The 21,023-nt window shown below is 37.6% G+C and overlaps 1 protein-coding gene across 1 annotated transcript; it reads left to right on the forward strand.

Annotated features, from left to right (window-relative positions):
• Positions 1-10,044: 10,044 nt before the first annotated feature.
• Positions 10,045-20,804, forward strand: LOC104870875 (guanylate-binding protein 5). Its single transcript, XM_010636646.1, has 11 exons — positions 10,045-10,263; positions 11,909-12,117; positions 12,595-12,722; positions 13,797-13,906; positions 14,168-14,364; positions 14,798-15,040; positions 16,073-16,353; positions 17,151-17,363; positions 18,251-18,353; positions 18,625-18,806; positions 20,186-20,804. Exons 2-11 carry the CDS (start codon positions 11,928-11,930, stop codon positions 20,297-20,299), a joined length of 1,761 nt encoding a protein of 586 aa, XP_010634948.1. The 5' UTR covers positions 10,045-10,263; positions 11,909-11,927; the 3' UTR covers positions 20,300-20,804.
• The last annotated feature ends 219 nt before the right edge of the window (positions 20,805-21,023 follow it).

Below are 21,023 nucleotides of genomic sequence, written 5' to 3' on the forward strand. Positions count from 1 at the left end.
AGAAAACACATTCTTATCAAGCATATATGGAACATTTTTCATTATGTACCATACATTAAGACACACACACACATACACACAACACACACATACACACAATTTATCTAAATTGAGAATGTAAAAAACATACAAAGTATCTTTTCTTTCTGTAGCAAAATGAATGTGGAAAGCAGTAGCTCCATGAAAGCTGGAAAACTGAAAAATGCAATAAATTTTTTTTTCTCTACTAATGGATCAAAGAAAAAGTTACAAAATAAATTGCAAAACACCTTCACACAAATGAAAACAATAACATAACATTTTGAACATTATGAAATGTAGCAAAGGAGTACAAAAAAGAAAGTTTATGGTTGTAAACAGCTACTTTGCAAAAAGAAAAAAAAAAAAGATCTCAAACAAGCAACCTAACATTACATCTCAATTGCTGCTGAAGGAATTGGCAAGTGACATACACATAGAGATGAGCTGAATGAAAGTAAAATAATAAAAAGTTTATTTTGCCAGCAAAGGGCAAATCACACTCAAAAAGGCAGCGATCAACCTCCTACTGGGTTGCAGCTTCCTCTTTTATAGGTTTAACAGTTATGATTTCATTCAGGTGGTTACATTTCATTTCATCAGTTCACATTACCCATGTACAAACCGGTTTCCGTAGTGTAGTGGTTATCACGTTCACCTCACACATTACCCATGTACAAATTACAGTAACAAGACAGTTAACTTTAACCCAGATGTAACAATTCCTTGTAGTTAGGGAGTTTACCTTAAGATTCCTCTAGCTAAGTATTCCAGTGCACAGCAAGGGGGTGTTCAAGGCTAGGGATGAGGCCAGATGTCCTATTTCATGGTGAATGCCTCCTGTGTCTGTGAATTTTGAACTAAACAAAGCAGATTACTGTTAGAGACAGCAGAAGTCATTTTACATTTTCCTAACATTTTGTTGGTTTTCAGATTAGTTACAAAAGTTCTCTGTATCACAGTGAAATAGGAAAAGAACTAAGCCTAAAATTTACAGAAGAAAGGGAATGATAAAGATTAGAGGAGAGAAAAATAAAATACACTATAGAAAAATAAAGGAAATAACTAACATGATCTTCAGTTGGATTTTTGAAAGACTAGCCAGTATCCTAAGTGTCCATTAATACAAAAAATTGTCAATAAAACATTAGGGAACCATACTCAACAGAACATTGAAAGGATCATGCACCATAACAAAATGGAATTCCTCCCTGAAAAGCAAGGCTGTGTCAACATATGAAAATCAATCATTATAAATAACTTCATACCACATTAAATAAAATGGAGGATAAAACCACATTATATTTTACATTGATTTTTAATAATTCTTTACCTTTTTGTGACAAAAAGTTACTCCTCAAAATTGGAAAAGAAGGGACCTTCCTAAAGATAATGAAGATCTATGAAAAATGCATGATTAACATCATATTTCATTGTGAAGACTGAGAACCTTTCTTCTGAGATGGAGAACAAGGCAAATACTCCCTCTCACAGCTTCTATTCAAGCTAATACTAGAAGCCCTAGCAGAGAAATCAGACCAGGAAAATAAATAGAAGGCATCCAGATTAGAAAGGTAGAAGTGAAGTGATCTTGCAGTGATTACAAAATTATATATAAAGCACCATAGAAATTCCATGCACAATTTTTTAAAAGTATTAAATGAACAAACAAATTCATCAGAGTAGGAGGATACAAATTTAAAATGTGAAACATAATTATAATTCTAAGCACTAGCAATGAACAATTCAAGAATAAAAAAAAAAAAACCACATGGGCATGGTGGTGCATGCCTATAATCTCAGCACTCAGGAGGTTGAGGCAGGAGGATTGCTGTGAGTTAGCGGCTATCCTGTAATATATAGTGAGTTCAAGGCCAGCCTTAAGTACATAGTGAGACCCTGTGTCAAAAAACAAAACAAAACAATAAAAACAATCTGATAGTGTCAAACAGAATGACATATTTAACAATGAATTTAACCAATGATGTAGAAGATTTTTTCCACTGAAAACTACAAATTGTTGTTAAAAGAAGTTAAAGATTTAAATAAATAGAAAGATAGCACAGAATGAAAGTAGAATATTACAATGTCCCTATGGCCCAAGGAGATCTATAGATTAAATGTAACACCTATCACTATCCAAATGGCACTTTTTAGAGATCTAGGGAAAAAAAATCATCCTAAAATACATATAGAAGTTCAAAAGATATCAAACAGCCAAAATAGTCTGGAAAAGAAGAAGAAATTTGGAGTTACCATGGTTTGTGTTAGTCCATTTTCTGTTTCTATAACAAAATGACTGATACCAGGTCATATAAAGAAAAGAGGCTTATTTAGAACAGAGTTCTAAATGTTCAAGAGCAAGGCACCAGCATCTGCATGCTTTGCTGAGGGATGCTGTCACTAACACATGACGGAAACAGAAACATCACAGTGGAGGTGCGAACATAAAGGCAGGTCAAACAGCAAGAGACAAAGTGAGAAAGACTTGGTGTAGGTGCCATGTCCCTGTGTGACATCTGCTGTCTTAGGAATAAATAACTCCGCAAGGGTTAAGCTGGTAGCTTAGATTCATTCATGAGGACAGTGCCACTATGACCTATTTGCTTCCCCCAGGGTTCCACCTCTGAAATACTCCACCACCTCAACACTATTTACTGCCTCCACTCTTATGTGTCACCTACAAAGCTCTGAGGAACAAATTCAGACCAGATCTAGGTCCACACATAGAACACTCCTTGATTTTAAAACCTCACAAAGCTGAGAAATCCAAACAGCCAACTGGCATAAAAACAAGCATAGAGACCAAAGGAACAGAAACCAGGACTAAGCCCTGAAATACATGGTTAAATGCTGTGTGACAAGGGTGTCAAGACCATACAACAGGGAAAGGACAGCCTTTTTAGCCTTTTTAACAAATGATGTTGTGGAAAATGGATATCCATATATAAAAAATGAAGTTGGACACTTACCTTACATCACACACAAAAATTAACTCAAAGTGGGCTGAAGTCCTCTGTGAGATATAAAACTCTGAAGAATCATAGAGAAAAACTTTCAGGACACTGAACTTGGCTATGACTTCATCAAAGAAAAGTCACTAAAAGCACAGGCACCCAAATAAAAAATAGATAAGGAGGACTACAGGTGTAGTTGAAAACTATGGTGAGCGTTCAAATTTTTGTTTTAAAATGCACTACACTGAACATTGCCATTAGTTTCCCTGAAACTATTTCCCTTTGCTTTGAGCACACTTGTCCCATCACTCTTACTTGAGCAGTTGAGGAAATCTTATTTTGCAAGTATCTTTCATAGTTGCTTCATTGACCTGAATGGATTAAAAAAAAAACAACTTTAATTTTCATGTTCATTTTGACTTTGAGGAAGAGCCAGAATCTGCACAGTGGCATATCTACTGGAAGAGAACACAGCACATTTTTTCTCAAGCACGCCTTTCTTCTTCTATGGGACACGCTAGCAGCATTTACCATATTTCTGATCACACCTCATAAAGACGCTCATAAAGAGGACCTCTAGAACCACTTCAGAAAGTGGCAAGAAAAATAGGATAAGTGTTTTCAAAGAAAGGGAAATAATTTGAGGAGGATTATGGCAATTTCTTACTGTAATAATTATTAATTAAACATTCATGGTATATTTTGAGCACATATATATAAAATTTTAAAACTTTCATAATTCAAAAGAAATAATCAACATAGTCAAAAGAAAACTGGAATCTAACGAAATATTTGTAAGCCACATAGGATAAAAGAAATAATATTCAAAATGCATAAATGATTTCTATAATTAAACAAAAACAACCAAAAATAAGTAAACAGCTTGTATAGATAATTCTTTAATGAACATATACAATGCCTGATAAGCACCTGAAAAGATACTAACTACTTGTTAGGGCTTGTATCTCGATGTCCCCCCAAAGCTTCATGTGGTTATAGGTCAGGCTTTTCAGAAGTGACTGGGCTAAGTGTGTGATTAAGGTTATATGGTTACTAAATTAGTCCACGGATTGGTTTGGCATAGTTCTGGGTGTAGATAATAGGAAGGCCCACCCTGCACATGGGTGGCACCACCCAAAGAGTGGGTACCTTAGAAGGTATAAAACTGAGAGGCAGGCAGCTGCTGCTGATTTGTTACTTTGTATGCCAGGAACTATTCCTCCTCTATGTATTCGTTTTATGTTTGTTTGTTGTTGCTATTTTTGGTACCAGGGATCAAACTTGGAACCTTGCGCTTGAGAGGCAGGTAGCAGACACACGGGGGTAAATCCCCAGCCCCATTTCTCCTCTATCATGCCCCTCTGCCATATTCCCCTGCCATGGACTCAGCCAAATCTGAACTGAAAACTCTACAAACTGTGAGCTGAAACATAACTTTCCTCCCTTAACTTTGGGTGCTGGCAATTTGGTCTCAGCAACAAGAAAAGCAACTAAGACTACACCCCTTGTCATGAAACAGAAAAACCGCAGTGAAATATCACATAATATTTTTAGAACAACAGAAAAGAATTAGCACTGCAAAGGGTGGGGAGGAACCACAAATTTTTCCTACTTTAGGTGGGAACAAAACTTTTATATAAAACACTATAGAAGTTCTTTGAAAACAGAATTACCATGATCCAGCAATTTTCTAGATAGTTAACTGCCTCTGGCACTTGGCTGTAGAAGTACAAGACTCAGTAATACAAGGAAGGAAATTGGAATACTTTGTAACAAGTGAAGTAAGGCAGGCACAGAAAGACAAATACTATATGAAGCAGTTATATGAGTGTATCAGTCAGCATTCTCTATTAACACAGAAACAATAGGGTTTATAGAGAGATTTATGACAGATTTGTTAAGGGATGTGGTTCCCATGCTTATGGAAGCTTAGCAGTCTCATGAGAGGCCTTCAGCGAGGTACAGATTTTAGGATGCTAGGAGTTGTCTCTATCCAAGTCCAAAGGCCTGAGCACTTGAATTTCTGTTGTCTAAAGGCAGGGCAAGATTATATTCTAGCCCCAGATTAGACCTCTAAATTCTCCTGTCTTCTTGTTCTATCCAGTCCTTCAGCTGACTTTGTGGACTGTTCTTCTCAGATCACTGACTCAAATGCCAATCTATTTGAATGCAAACTCAAAGATACATCCAAATAAAGTTTTATTAGTTCTTTAACTATTACTTAATACAGTTAACTTGACACCTAAATTTAACCACCACGATGATATAAATAAAATAATCAAACTCTTAGAAATAAAATAGAATGATAGTTGCCAGGAATGAAGGAGTAGAGGATTAAGGAACAATAAATCAATAGGTGCAGAGCTTCTATATTGCAAAGCAAAGAATTCTATATCCATTGCACTAAAATGCAAATATGCTTAACACTACTAACATGTACAGCTATGGTGTTTGTGATGGTAAATATTATATATTTTTGGCATAATTTAAAAGAAATAAAATCATTAATGTATTGATAAACCAGAGTTAGAATTTGAATGGAAATGTAGGAAACTACCCAATAATAATGAGAGAACAAAAATGAATTTTGAGTGTTAGGAATGGTGGCGCAACCCATAATCTAAGCACTTAAGAGGCTGAGGCAGGAGGATCTGAAGTTTATAGCTATCCTGGGCTACACAAAGAGACCCTGTCTTAAAAAGAAGCAAGCAAACAAACAAAGAGTTTTGAATAAATAAAGCAAAAATCCATACCCTGAAATGAAAAAAGTAAAATAGTATCGGTAAAAATATGGGAGTCAGAGGAGTCAATATATAAAAGAACTCACTACAGTGTGAAAATATATATTAGTTTTATATGTTTATACTGTTGTTCTGAGTTTACTAGAATAAAAAGAAAACAACAACAGATGGTAAAAAAATTTAAATATAAATAAGAAAACCATTGGACCATGATTTAATACATTAAATGCATTTCACATAGTGGACATCAAACTAAACTGCCACTTCAGTGTAGTATTCTGCACTTCCTCTCCGGCACTGTGGTTTCATTAACAGGGTGCAGGTTGATCTCATATACTGAAGTAAGTCCTGTGAGGAATGTACTGTGTCTGTTTTCCTCACACACCCAGCACTAGCACTAGCTGTGTACTCAGTGCGCCTGCCTTCCACACACAGGTGCATACTTGTTTGTGTTTTTAACGTGAAAGTCTTGCCTCCCTTCTAGAATCCTGCTGGCGGCTGGAGTCCTGCTCTGCACTCCTTGGAGCACTTGCACAGAGTTCTTTGTGTGAAAAGAACTTTGCTATTAAAGTATCCACACCTGAAGTTCAGTCCATCTGTCCCTGGGATGACAATCTTTGGAACAGTCTTTGAAACCTCCAAACATAAATACAAAAATGTGAATTAATCTGATCTGCAAGTGTGAATTTGAACAATCTAAGAATTCCACTGCATTAACACAATTAAGACTGCAAATTAAGTTAACACAAAAGGGAGAAAATGTAGCTTCCTCGTGCACAGAAAAAGTCCCCAGAAAAACCTTTGAACTTCTTGGTACAAACAGGATGTACACTTCTCTCATTTCATGGGTTTGTTGACAGCTAGTCTATTTCCCAGAAACTAAGAGCTTGCCATGCTTTCACTTTCATCTGATGTGTGTCCAACTTGAAAATACCTTTCTTTTCTTTTTTTTTTTCTCTCATTGAGTTTATCCAAAGAAAATACTTTTCTGTTGTCCAGAATTGACCCCAGAACTCTTCCAATCATGAAAAAAAGGGGAGAATATCTGGGACATTTTATTTATTGCTGGACTATTCAGACTTTAAATTTAGGAAAAATAAAGGAGAAAACAAATACAAAAAAAACCTTCAGTTCATGTGGTAAAACATAGAGCCATTAAGAAGCCTAATCTGAACTTCTTTTAATACACTGTTTCTTTGAAGAAATTGCAAATCAAGCAGCTGTCGGGATATTGTGACAGGACAATCTGCTGTTAAAATCACACTAAACATCTGGAAATGCAGATAACAACAATTACAAACACACACAGAAGAAAAATTAATGACTAACACTTGCAAAGGATTTAGCACATAGCCTGCCATAGAGTAGACAATAACTTTGCAGAGATGTCTTAGTTACAATCTCTAGTTCTTTATGTTTATTTCTGTGGGTTCAAGTCCACATCTGGTGTCACCTTCCTCATACAGTTTTGCTCCTACCTATTTTGCTAAATGTTTAACATTTCTATATGTTAAATGCCATGGAATATGATTAGATGCATTCAATTGTTTTAAATCATTTAAGAGAAGGGGGAAGAAATGTGCATTTATGCTGTCTTTTATAACTACATAATTCCTTTAATGGTGATCTTGTTTTTCCATGTGATTTTGTATTACCACGGGACATCTTGTTGTTTCGTTTTTTGTTTTTTCCTGAAAACCTTCCATAAGTATTTCTTATAAAATAGACCTTCAAACATTTTTCTTCAAGTGTCAGGTAGAAATTCCCCGCTTGCAGTTTCAGATATGGTCAATTCCTTTGGGGCCTTCAGAATTGTTTCATGGATGCCTCCGCTCTAGGAAAATCTCTGAGCTACTGTCCTTTCACAAGGGCAAGGGCAGCAGCTGCTGGTCATCCCCATGGACCTCTGCCAGCATGGAAACTGTACTTGAGAAAGAAACCAGAGTGAGTTCGATCAGGCCAGGTGTTCTCAACCTGCCATGCCTAGGCTATAGCCTGTGCTTTGTGAGTGGGCTGATTCCAGGAGTGGGTACATTTGACCTCTGGTCACAGTCACCAGAAATTTGGTTTCTACCAGTGTGGAGATTGAAGATCAAGAAAACAAAGGAAGAAGGAGCCCCGCCTTGTTGGCCGTACCCACCGTTAGTGAAACTTTCATCAAAATGCCTTTGTGATGGACAGAGTAAATCCTGACTCTATTTGCTAGGCTTGCTATTTATTCTAGGGTTGTGCATCTATTGCCAAGTACCTTTCTATGTCTCGGGGATATATCTCTGATTCCATGAAGCTCCTGGTGTCATGAATTTGAATTGCAAGTAGTCAATATGAAAATTTAAAAATAAAAATTGGGTGGCGATTGAAAAGAAAACCAATCATGTCAGACATCTCTGAGAACACGTCCATTTTCAGAGACCGCAAGTACTCAGAAGGAACCAACCTTGCCAAGGTAGCGGTAATAGTTAGCTGCAAAAAGCTGCTGGCAGGGGCTGGGAATGTAGCTTAGTGGCACCACGCCAGCCTGGTAAGTGCAAGGTCCTGAGTTCATACCAAAAAAAAATTTTTTAATAGCTCTTATGGGACACACATCTAAATACAGAATAGTTTCTCTGGTGTGAAAGTGTAAATGAGGATCAAAATGTATAATGGTGTGAAATAGGAAGGGTCCAAAAGGGAAAGGGAAGGGGAAGTGGGAAGGGTAGGACAAAGGAAAAAATTGAGAAAAGGAGAAAATGGAACACAGTCTTTGTAAATACAGAGGGATGGAGGGGTTGGAGGGAGGGCAGAACAGGAAAAAACTAAGAACCAAGTATATCCTGTAAAGGTAGAAATTCCCAATGATGAATGTCATTATATTGTATATCTAAAATGTACCAATAAATAATGAATAAAAAAGTGCTGCTGTCATAAAGACTCTGAGACAAGACCATAGGTATGACCAGCACTGAAAGACCCAGAGGAGTGTTATTTCTGGAACAAATTAGAAAGATACTTGCCTAGAAACTTTTAGAAGAGCATAGAGTGAAAGGAAAAGAAAAGGAGAACCTATCTTTATTTTTCAAATTTTATACACTGGCTTCTGGGTGTGGACCAACACCAGAGTGTGGAGAGATCAGCAGAGGACCTTGCAAGTCTCTCCGTTCTCCCTTCTCACTTTCCTTGTACAAGCAATGAGGAAAGCACAAAATAGCACAGAATTTAAAAGGTTTAAAATTTTCATCCCATTGCTGTGAATTGCTTAAGGAATTTGAACAGAAATATACTTAGCCTTTGTCAGTTTTGTGTTACTATAAATAAAAATTATAAAGCACTCGCGATTGAGTGCTTTGTTTTACAGAGAAGAGATTTATTTAGCTCACACTTTTTGGAAGATGGTAGTCCAAGAGTGCCTGGTTTGGCTTCCGGTGAGGGCATTATGGGTATGTTACACACTGTAGAAGGAGTTATGTCAGAAAGGCTTGCACTGAGAAGAAGGGCCATTTCCTGGGATTTCCTACAAGAATCACAAGACAGTGTCAAAATAAAAGTACTAATCTTTCTTAAAATCTGAATTACCTCCACAAGGTTGCACTTCTTAAAGGTTATAGCACATTCCAGTATCAGCACACTGAATTACAATATTACAATATTAACCATATTTAAAACATAGTTCCCTCCCTTAGACTTCTTGTTTCCTTTGTAAGATGTCCATAGTGCTCTTTCATCTGCATAGTTGTAATTAGCATGGATTTCACTCATAGCACAAGGAGCTGCTACAAAATAATATACATATAAAGCTTGTTTTTACAATTATTCGCTCTGCAAGGGCAGAGGGGAAGCATAGTAAGGTGGTTCTTGAAGGAGGCTTGGAATCAAGGCCACTTGGGTTCACTATACTTGAAGTGCTATGACTTGAGACAAGTGACAAAGTTTCTCTGAAATTATGGGGAACGTTTGTTATGACAGGAATGTGGTCAGCGCTGGCTCTGGACCACCTGTACAATGGAGGGCACACCCTCCTGACTGTGTGCTGGTGTGAGTACCGGGTGCCAGGTGCTCATGAGTGTGTAAGCTGTGCCCTTCCCCTCACTTACTGCAGCTCCCAAGGAATCACAGCTGCACTAAAGGTGGGCCTGCTATTTTATGAAATTAGATTTTAACATTAAATGATGTCTCCTCATTCTAGGTTGCGCAAACTGCTCCCCATCCTTAAAAAATCATTCTGTCATATTCTGTATCTAAGGGTGCTTTTTAAAGGATCAAACAGTTTCCAAGCCCTGGTCTAACCCAATACAATATTTGAAGAATCTGGTTGAGCAACCCTCAGAAATCTGAGCAACACTTGCCTGTGGCACAGCACGAGAAACTCCTTTTATGGTTGCTGATTCACTACCCTGGACTAAATACTTTCAGTTTCACATAACTGTAAATCCATTAAGGTTGCTGTACAATTCTCTCTTTGGTAAATCGGGAAATCCAGAAAGCCTTGAAACTCTAGAAGGATAAATAAGACTCCAACAATCCACTGAGAAACAGAAGAGAGACACCAGACCTCGACCAAGGAAGATCAGGTAAGACGCTGCCTTCTCTCCAGCAGCCTCCACAGCTCTGAAGGAGCTTTGCTCAGGGACATGCAGACTCTAAGCCCTGGGTCAAGGGGTTTGAAAGGGCCGTTACTTTTACAAACCACCAGAACCCTGAAAGGCTGGAGCTGAGCCTGAGGTGGGACAGGAGATCAGATGGAATCCAGACTTTATCAAGGCAGCAGGTCCCTTAGTTCCACTACTGGGCTTAGTGTTGACTAGGAGTGAACTCATTTTCTCTTGCTTGACATTGTGTTGATGGGAACACAAATAAATTAACAAGATCACTGATGAGCTTGCTCTTTTCAGGAGAGGAAAGCACAGGAATGTGATGGCAGTGAGCAGGCACCAGATTGTCAGGGACAAAGGAAAGAAATGTAGGAAGCCAGAGAGAAAGAGAAAGATCACAAAAGCAACTTACTACTTTCTAATCACACATCTGGACTTGGTTTCAAACTAGATTTCTTCCATAAGCAGTACTGCAGGCTCAGGGGTATTTTTTAGTACCCACCTACTCCTTACCCCTCACCAGCAGAACCTAGTCCCTTTGTTTTACTAAAGAGCTTCCTACAAAGGAATTTCCTGCCGTGCAGCACTAAGGGCAGCACATTGTGTCCCAGGCATCCCTGTGACTTCAAACGTTTTCCTCTTCTCTGGAAATGTTCCCAGAATGCCTGGGCAGGCTCCAGCCTCATTCATCACCCCTCTGCTGAATTCTCTCTCTCACTGCCAGATCCTGATCCTCTGCCTCCTCCACTCTTTTTCTCCGCCCTTCTTGCCATCTCTCATTCTTCACCTCTACCAAATGGAAAACAGAACAAAGAAGAAAACTTAGAAATGTACCGCTGAAAATTCGGATATCATTTTGAACTACTTATCTAACATGCTTCCTGACTTCCTAATCCTTATTTCATAGTCATTTTTAGCATCTTCTGGTATTTGCCATTGTGCACTCACCCCTTTGTGAGTTCACGCTCACTCGCTGTTCTTAAACACACCCCACCAAGTCCTTGTGAGGGCCCCTTCTCATGAGTTCTTATGATCAGGTATTTTCATAGAATTGTGGAAGTAAGTTTTGCTGGTTTCACTTTTTAGATGGCAGTATGAAGAGTTCTGTGTCTTCATTCCACTGAAATTATCATAACTACTTGGAGTAGGAAGAAAAAATTCATTTTAAAATCCCTTGAAATTGTCCCAAGGCCATAGATCACACAATAAACCATTTATTCATGAAGGTCCTTATTCACTATTACAATTAATTAATAAGTCAAGGTTTAACTTTTTACATATACCCAGGGAGAAAAATTAATTCTTTAAATCTATGCTGTTTTCCATTTTGTGACTTGAAAAAAGCTTTGCTTTTTTTTTTTTCTGAATCCAAAAGCAAAGTTCTCTATGATAAATTGAATAAAACATATGGATCATAAGAGCAGGTGAATGCTGTGATGTCAGTTATGCTGTTTGGAATATACTACATTCATAATATTTGTATAACTTTTCACATTATACAAGTTTTCTCTATTTTGTTGATGTACACAAAACTTTTGCTCATGCTGGAGAATTCTATGACTCCACCTTCTGAATGCAAGGCCTAGTATTCTGAATCTGATTCAATCTACCTCTGCTCTTATAGATCAGAAAACACAACGAACATGGCACCAGATATCCACATGTCGGAGCCATTGTGCCTCATTGAGAACATTGAAGAGAAGCTGGTAGTGAAACAAGAAGCTCTGAGGATCCTGTCTGCCCTCACCCAGCCCGTAGTGGTGGTGGCTGTCGTGGGCCTCTACCGCACAGGCAAATCCTACCTGATGAACAAGCTGGCTGGGAAGCAAAAAGGTGAGTGCCAGCACCAAAGCATTGGTGATCCCCTTCTATCCACCCACAATGTCACCATCCAGCATGGGGATATGGGGAGAGAAAGAGAGAGGGATAAATATTGAAAGCTAATGTTTGGGCCACAGCTGGTCTTTTATCTCCCTAGAAATACAACGCAGCACTTTGTCTCTGATACTTTTGGTTTTCGTTTCGTTTTGTTATATTTTGCTTTTGGCCTTAAATTGCTCTCCATGTTGAGTAAGACATCAATGAAATAATTTCCATATACAATTCAAATTTTAAAACCACATTGTATTTGAAAACCTCCAAACTATAGTATTATATTATTTTCCCACTTTTCAGTTGTATTTCAGATCAATAATTGGATTTTCTGCTATCTTCTCATCTTGGTTTCTTTAAGTCTTACCTTCATTATGGAGAAACTACCCATTTTTCAGAGCCCTTATTTAATGACAACCTCTCCACTGCCCTTTGCAGGCTTTAGTGTTGGCTCCACAGTGCAGTCCCACACCAAAGGGATCTGGATGTGGTGTGTGCCTCATCCTGAGAAGCCAGACCACACCCTAGTTCTGCTTGACACAGAGGGCCTGGGAGATGTAGAGAAGGTAAAGAAGAAAGATTATTTCTTCACCAACATTTTCACCTTTGGATATTCTTTTTACAGGGAATTTTTGTTGCTATTATTGTTCTGTGTTGTTTTTTTCTAAACATATACTTCTTAGCTAGAGTATATCCCCTTTTTTCTTCCCATTTTTAACAATAAAAGATTGAAGATGCCTCGCAAGCATAAGGTCCCGAATTTGATCCCCAGTACCGCCCCCCCAGAAAAAATCACCTAAGTCTCGAGTTAGGAGTCAAATACTGGCTGCTTATGCTTTGAGATGGTCTCAGATGCAGATGTAACCCTTAAAGAGTTCTGGAAAGAACACTACAACATCTTTTCCTGTGTGGGGTTAAATGAGAAATCCTGGACTGGTGTCTCTCTAAAGACACTGATATCTGCCTGTATACAGAACACAGATTTTAAAGGCTGTGCCTTTGTTGACCAACATGAGTTACAATGAGCCCTCAGGAATAAATGAGTTTGTAAGCCAAAAGTCCTCTCTATACAGCAAAATCAGTATTAGAAGAATTATATTGGGTGTTTAAGAGAAAGATTCAGATATGTGCAAGAATTGGCTCAGATAAGTAAATTGTATATATCTCTTCCCAAGAGTGAATTTAGAGTTTATTTTGGTAGCCTGAAATCAGTTATTTCAGGAAATGGTTAAGTGGTACAAATCAAAGCGTTTTCCTCAGTGAGCCTTCTGGATAATAATTGCTCAATAAAATAGATATATCTGAGTATTATACATATAAGCCAAATTTTTAGACCCAGAAAGAACCTTGATTTAAGTAGTTAAACAAGAAGCTCTGAAGGTCTTGTCTGCCATCACCCAGCCCATAATGGTGTTGGCTATCTGGGTCACTAAAATAATTAATTTGCATATTATATCTAACAGTATTTCTAAGAAGACTGAGTTAATAATGTATCATCAATGAGAAGACCACACTAAATTCATCTGTCTGACAATGACTTTTGTTTGTCTTATTTAATGTTTGTATGTCAGGATCTTATGGTCAATGATTGCTTATCTGGGAATGTCATGAGACATGATTAAATCTGTTCCAACTACTAGGTTAATAAGAAGAATGAAGCCCAGATCTTTGCACTGGCAATCCTACTGAGCAGCACCCTTGTATACAACACCATGAACAAAATTGACCAGGGTGCCATTGACCTACTGCAGTATCCTTTTGTGGTGCAGGATGGCAGCAAAGCCAGAGAGATCTACATTCACCAGCTGTATGGATGGAAAACTTGTGAATCACAAAAATAAAAATTTGATAAACTTTAACAGTACATTATAAACAGACCCCATCTTAATGGATGATGAAATGTCAATTTGTTTGAGTGGTAGAGAGAAAATGAATGTTTGAGGAGATAAGGAATTAAACACGGGCCTAGATGTTGCCCTGTTTTTGTGAACTTTCCTTAATTGCTTGTCAGCAATGTGGCAGAACTCACAGATCTGCTCAGGACAAGAAACTCACCTGATGTTAATGAGATCGAAGATAATGGTGACTTAGTGAGCTTCTTTCCAGACTTAGTGTGGACTCTGAGAGATTTCTACCTAAGTCTGGAAACAGATGGAAAACTCATCACACCAGATGAGTACCTGGAGAACTCATTGAAACTCAAAGAAGGTAAGGAGGTTTGGTTCTAGGAAAAGGAAAAAAATTAAATAGCCCAATAAAGTATCTTTTTATATAAGTTGCTAAATGTATATTTTTCTATATCAATATTATTAATTTAGAGTAAATTAAGAGATTCAATATTAAAATGCATCATTCTGTTCATTCTGTTCTTGGAAAAAATTTCTTTCCTTTTTTACTTTCCCGGATTAGTACCTTTAATCTTTGCTTACGGTTTATAAAGGCATGTTAAACTAAAGAACATTAGTGAAAAGGACATTTCTTTGATGTAAATATTAAATGGAAATTCTATACTAAATAAATTCTAGGGCCTGGGATTTAGCTCAGTGGTGCAGCACCTGCCTTGCAAGCGCTGAGGTCCTGAATTCCATCCCTGGCATCGGACTTTAAAAAAAAGAAAAAAAATCCTATTTTCCTTCTACAGGAAGCAGTGAGAGAATTCAAAATTTCAATTTTCCCCGTCTGTGTATAAAAAAGTTGTTTCCAAAAAAGAAATGCTTTATCTTTGACTCACCTGCTGACAAGAAGACGCTTTCCCAGCTTGAGAAGCTACATGATGATGAGCTGTATCCTGAGTTTGTGCAACAAGTGGCAGAATTCTGTTCCTATATCTTGAGCCACTCCATGGCCAAGACTCTTCCAGGAGGCATCACGGTCAATGGCCCTCGTGAGTATCTATTTAGGTAATATCCTTCAAGTCAAGGGAAAAAGTAAGAAAGACATGAGTCTCCTTGTAGAACCAATGATGAAAAATCTGTAAATAACTACCACCAAGAAAATTATACACCACTTTTTTAACAAAGTTATAGTGGATATTAAATGTCTTTCTAGTATTTTTTAGCAATACCTTCAAAATTACATAAGATAGAAGAAGAAAGGAAAGTAAGAGAAAGTTAAAGAGTTTTACACATTGACATTCTATTGTTGAACTACACTAATCCATGTTGATGGACAGCATTTCTCCGTGAAATATATTGGACCCTTATGATATGTCAAAGCCTTGAAATGCACAAGATAACCAAGATATATATCTTTCTGGCAGAGATAGATCTTCATTGATACAAATGCTGAACCAAGATGGAAATTGACTATATCTCTAAAAGATAGGAGTGCTGGCTTCATGGTCTAGTTTATCCTAAGAAATCTCTGTCTCAGAATTCCATAAATGATTTCTATGTTATAAATGGAAGTTGACTAAAAGTTTACAGAGAAGTAAAACAGGGAAGTTCCAAGCAAAAATGAGAATATTGACGTGGTTTAAAATTGCCTAATTTCCCCTTTTTTTAAAAAGAGGGTGTATTTTTCATACCAGCTTTACCATAATAAAATAAAAGAGAAATTCCAAAGAAAGTGGAAATTGAGGCAGAGCAAAAGGGAAGACCAAAGAGCAAGGCCTATAGCATATGCATATCTTCTATATGAACATCTCCTTATTTGTTTGTAGAGATATATGGAGTGCAGACAATCACACACATCTTGAGATTTGCCATATTATCTTCTTCGAACACGGCTTCTTTTCCCAAAAAAGGGAGGACCTTGCTTCCTAATCACTTAGTTTTTCCAAAGGAATTTATCTGAATACTGCCCAGAATGGTGAAAACTTTCACGCAATGAATAACTAAGTTGACATTCTCAGAAATATTTAATATGAAGCATAGACTCTTTCTCCACAAATAAGTATTTTTTTTCCTTTGGGGAGGTCTGGAGAGCCTGGCACAGACCTATGTTGATGCTATCAACAGTGGGGATCTGCCCTGCATGGAGAACTCAGTCCTGACATTGGTCCAGAGAGAGAATTTGGGTGCAGTGCAAAAGGCCGTGGCCCACTATGACCAGCAGATGGGTCAGAAGGTGCAGCTGCCCACAGACACCCTCCAGGAGCTGCTGGATCTGCACAGGGCCTGTGAGAGAGAGGCCATGGAAATATTCACAAAGAACTCTTTCAAGGATGAGAATCAAAGCTTTCAAAAGGAATTACAGGTTATTATTATTATTATTATTATTATTATTATTATTATTATATGGTCTTTATTAGTAGTAGAAGGCAAAGAATGTCTATGAATGATAAAATAGAACTTAAAAACTTGAAAGACTTGAAAATAATAACACTCATGTGATCCACTACATGCTATTACTATTATTTTTAAATCAAAAAGCATGTAAATACTCTAGGAAATTTAAATTTTTAAGCTTTCACATAGGCACACACTTCACCTTCAACATGTCACACCCACAGATTAAAGTTAAACTGATTTTATTCCTTTCAAAATTGTATTTACAAAGCATTACCTTTGGTGTTTTATTAACGAAATAAAATTGGCACTTGTAGCTACTAAAATATGATGTATACAGGATTAATAGAATTAGCAGATATCATTCTAATTAATTATCCAATTCTCCCTTCTCACTGAAGGCAGAAAAACACAAAAAATTAAAAGTGCTGTAAAATACCAGGCTGCATTTAAAATCCAGGCATGGGTTAGTGGGTAGGCACTCATCTAAAGCACCCAAAAACTGAATGCTATTTATTTATTTATGTATTTATTGGTACCAGGGATCAAATCGGGTTTTTGTACTTGGGACAAGTTCCCATCACTGAGCTAAATCCCTGGCCCTAAATGTTATTTTTCCTAGAGTATCATTCGTAAACCTTCAAATTTTGGTGGGAAAGATAAAGTCTTGTTTATATTCCACTAAATTTCTACAAAAAATTAAATATTCTTTTTGGAAACACTGAATTTTTGCTAACATCTCTGTGGAATTACATCCTTTTGAAGACCCTACTAGATACAAAGCAGCATGACATTTGTGAGCAGAACAAGAAAGCCTCTTTGGAACGTTGCTTGACTTTACTTCAGGATATTTTTGGTCCTCTGGAAGAAGAAGTGAAGCAGAGCATTTATTTTAAGCCGGGAGGACATAATCTGTTCCTTCAAAAAATGGAAATGTTGAAGGCACAGTACTATCAGCAGCCAAGGAAAGGCCCACAGGTATCCCTAGTTTTATCTCTTAACTATGGAAAATTTAAGCAACATTGCCAAAAAACCCTGAAGACAAGGAAAAACATATGTATACAGGCACAAAGATGAGGCTTATATCTCTGCCGAGGCCTTTTTTTAGTAAATATTTATAGTACATTCCTGTGGGGCGTTGGTACATGTACATGATATATCTTGATTCTTTGTTTTGTCTCCTTGCCCTTTACTTCCTCCCCACTGCATCCATCTCTTGATCACTTTTCATTTTTCTGATGCACGTTTGCAGTACTTTATGCTTACAGTGCATTATGCTTACATTGCTTGTGTGGAGTTGCTGCATGTACATAACTCATATTAATTTCTTTTTTCTTCCCCTTTCCCTCCTGTACCTCCCTCCTCTCTCCTTCTCTTGATCCTTTTCCCCCATTGAGAAAGATTTGTCTCCCTACTTCGTAGTACCTGTCTTTTGTTTTAGTCATTATTTAAATGAGGATTCATGGGAAATCATATGTTTTAGCATTCTAGCATAACTGGGAGATCAAAGTGAACCATTACCATTGTTAACAGACTGCTATTCCAGCCTTCAGTACTCATTGGCTTGAAGGAACTTTTTTTTCACTACGCAGAACAGCTCAAAAATTGAAACTAATCTAAGGAAAAACAAACATTGATTATCTCATATAAACTAAAATCAAAGGTTTTAATTTAGTTTCAATAGTAGTGAGTGCTCAGACGTCAAGGCCCAAATCACACCCATAACTGCAACAGGACAGTTCTACCAGATGCTGGCTGAGCATCCAGTAGGAGGAAAAGATGCTGAGAGCAAACAGAAATAAAGAGGTTTATAATGCTGCAAATTACTCTTTTTTTGTTCTGATTGCATATTTTGGGGTTCCTAGGCTGAGGAAGTTCTGCAGAATTACCTAACATCCAAGCAGTCTGTGAGTGATGCAGTTCTTCACACAGACCAGGCTCTCACCGCCAAGGAAAAGGAAAAGGAAGGTAAGACAAAAAATGGAGGCGATGCAAGACTAGAAATTTCCAAATTTATCAATAAAGGTGGCTAGCCCCACCTGAGATCATTCATCTAGAACAAGAATTGCAAATATGCCCTGAGTATGCCAGGATCAGCTACAATTTGGTTTTCTGGAAGGGAAAAACAACCCAAGGGGGAATTGATCTATGGACTTGCATTAAGAAATAAGAGTGGGATGCAGAAAGAAGGAGTGCAATAATCAGAATGAGGTTTTATTATTTCCTTTCTTTTCCACAGAGGCTCGGCAGAAAGCTGAGGCTCAAAGGGTGGAAGCAAACAGACTGGCAGCCATTGCCAGAGAGAACCAGCGAATCATGCAGGAGAAGGAGAGGCTCCATCAGCAGCAAGTGAGACAGATGGAGATAGAAAGAGCAAACTTTCTGGCACAGCAGCAGAGGGAACAGGAACGTCGGCTGCGGGTATTTATCAATAGCTTCGTCTCAGGGTTGTGCTCATCTCTCCCCTCTCTGTAAGCATGAGAGCATGAGCCATTGGAAAAGAGGAGGGTGCATAATTTGTGGCTCAAGCTAAGTACTCTAGAACCAGGCTGCTGTGAAAAACTGGGCACCACTTTCTGTAAAATACATAGTTTAGAAGTTCTCTTTTCCCTATGTGCCTCCTTTTCTTCTCATGTAAAGTAGAGACGTGGTGATACAAGGTTTGCAAGGTTATTGTGGTAATTAAATGCACTAATACTTATGTTCAAAATGTGTTAGGTGTAGAATAATCACTATAAATTGTTATGTAAACACTGAGCCCATGTCAGGCCCATGGTGGTCTTTAACATGTTAATTGCTCTCAACAATCTTTTGCCTCAATCATAGACACTTTCTACATCCGTTTCTAGTGCTGTATCTTTGCTCCAGTCTTTACCTTGATCATCTCTGATTCTGATGAACTTTAACTTCCAGAGTTTGTTACACCCAGTACTTTAGTTTTATCATTGTTTAAGCAGCAGCAGCTTTTATTTGGCAAGCATTGTACAAAATCCTATGCATGTACTCCCTCATCTAATCTATTCACCAGGGAGCAGAATACTGTGCCCCCAGCTTTCAGATGAGGCAAGTTAGGTCCCAAAGTGAGGACTAAATGTCAACATTATGCAGCCCCTAAGTTGTCAAAACTGCCTTACCAGCAGTAGGGTCCAGAACATTTCTACCCTTGCAAACCTGGTGTGAAATTCATCTGTTAGCATCCTTCTGAGATAATCAACATCTTAACTCTTTCCTCTACTTCTAAGCCTACTTGTGGGTATTGGTTGTTCAGGGGCTACTCCAAGACATTCTTAGATAGCAGCTTTTTCCTGAAGGGCAAGATGGGCAGCGTGGCTTTTTATTTCCACTTCTGTCTGTAAAAGTGTAGTGACCTGGGACATATCTTCATATAAGGCTCAGATGCCTCATCTCACTCTGGTTGTCACCTGGGACACTGTATTTTCCTATCAGCCTCTTCTTTTAGAAACATATCTAACATCTTACAGTGAGAAAATGAGAATTGAAATCAAGCTATGTCTAAGATTATTCAAAGAAATTGTATAGTGTAAAGCTAACAGGAGCGCTGGAACAAAATTCTGGGTACACCAACCTTTCAGGGAAAGAAACATGAGCTTCAGGAGCTAGAGAAAGAGGGTGAATAATTGCAGTAGGAAGCTGTATGTACATAAATGGAAGCAATTTTTTCATAGACTGTCTAGAGCCACTGTGTACTAAAACAAGTATAAGTAAATTACTTGGACAATTAAAAAGAAGCTTGGTCATGCTATTTGCTAAGCTTTATAATTTCTATTCACCACTTCTAGGAGGAAGCTGAGAGGCAAAGAGCACTGGCTGAAGCTCAACTTAGAAGACAGAAAGAGGAGTTAGAACGTTTGAGAAATTATAATCCACCACATGATGACTGTATCTTGCTCTAAAGTATGAAATATTTGAGCCTCCTTTTATTTCTCCTTTTTACTGCAGACTCAAAGGAACAAGAAACAAAACTTGGGACAATCAACATCTAAGTAATTCCAGTGTCTTCTGTCTAACTTTCTGTATTTGGTTCAGGGTATTAAAAGTTAACTGGGGGCTGCATCAAATGGACCTTGACCAAGATCTTGGGCTCAGCTGGTCATCACTCCTGCTGGTGCACATGTGCTGAATGCTGTCAGAGGTGGCATCTGTGGTAAAGTGGAAACAATATACAGCTCTCACTTTGATAAAGCCTACTTTTCCATGGGCTGTGGCACAGCTGAACAGCAGTGTCAGTTGACCATCTGCATAAAGGAATTTTAAACAGAAAGTTAATCATATTATGATTAAATTAAGATATTTTAGAAGATAAAATGCCAGCATGGCAATTATATTCCAGGCTGAAGGGCTAAAAAAAAAAATACTGTTTTCCTTTATGTTTAATCTCAATAAAAATGTAATTTAAATAGTAAATTTTATAATAGGAAATACATTATTTTAGAGTTAATAATTATGCATTATATGCTTATAATTTTATAAAGCTTGCAAATAGGTGGCATCAGGAATGTGCAAAAAGGTGATGGAACATTTAATTTTATGCTTTCATTAGTGCTAAAATCAAATCATGTGTGAAAGCATGTTGATTTTTTTAAAAGTTATAGATTTTATATATATATATATATATAT

Source organism: Fukomys damarensis, unplaced genomic scaffold (genome assembly GCF_012274545.1).
Source record: "Fukomys damarensis isolate Sample0158 unplaced genomic scaffold, DMR_v1.0_HiC HiC_scaffold_33, whole genome shotgun sequence".
Classification (NCBI taxonomy): domain Eukaryota; kingdom Metazoa; phylum Chordata; class Mammalia; order Rodentia; family Bathyergidae; genus Fukomys; species Fukomys damarensis.

Bases quoted from the DNA above. Each gene is read 5' to 3' on its own strand.
- LOC104870875 (XM_010636646.1), top strand. From the start codon at position 11,928: ATGGCACCAGATATCCACATGTCGGAGCCATTGTGCCTCATTGAGAAC. The intron at 14,365-14,797 runs GTAAGGAGGTTT...TTCCTTCTACAG, and splicing joins CTCATTGAAACTCAAAGAAG to GAAGCAGTGAGAGAATTCAA. The intron at 15,041-16,072 runs GTGAGTATCTAT...TCCTTTGGGGAG, and splicing joins CATCACGGTCAATGGCCCTC to GTCTGGAGAGCCTGGCACAG.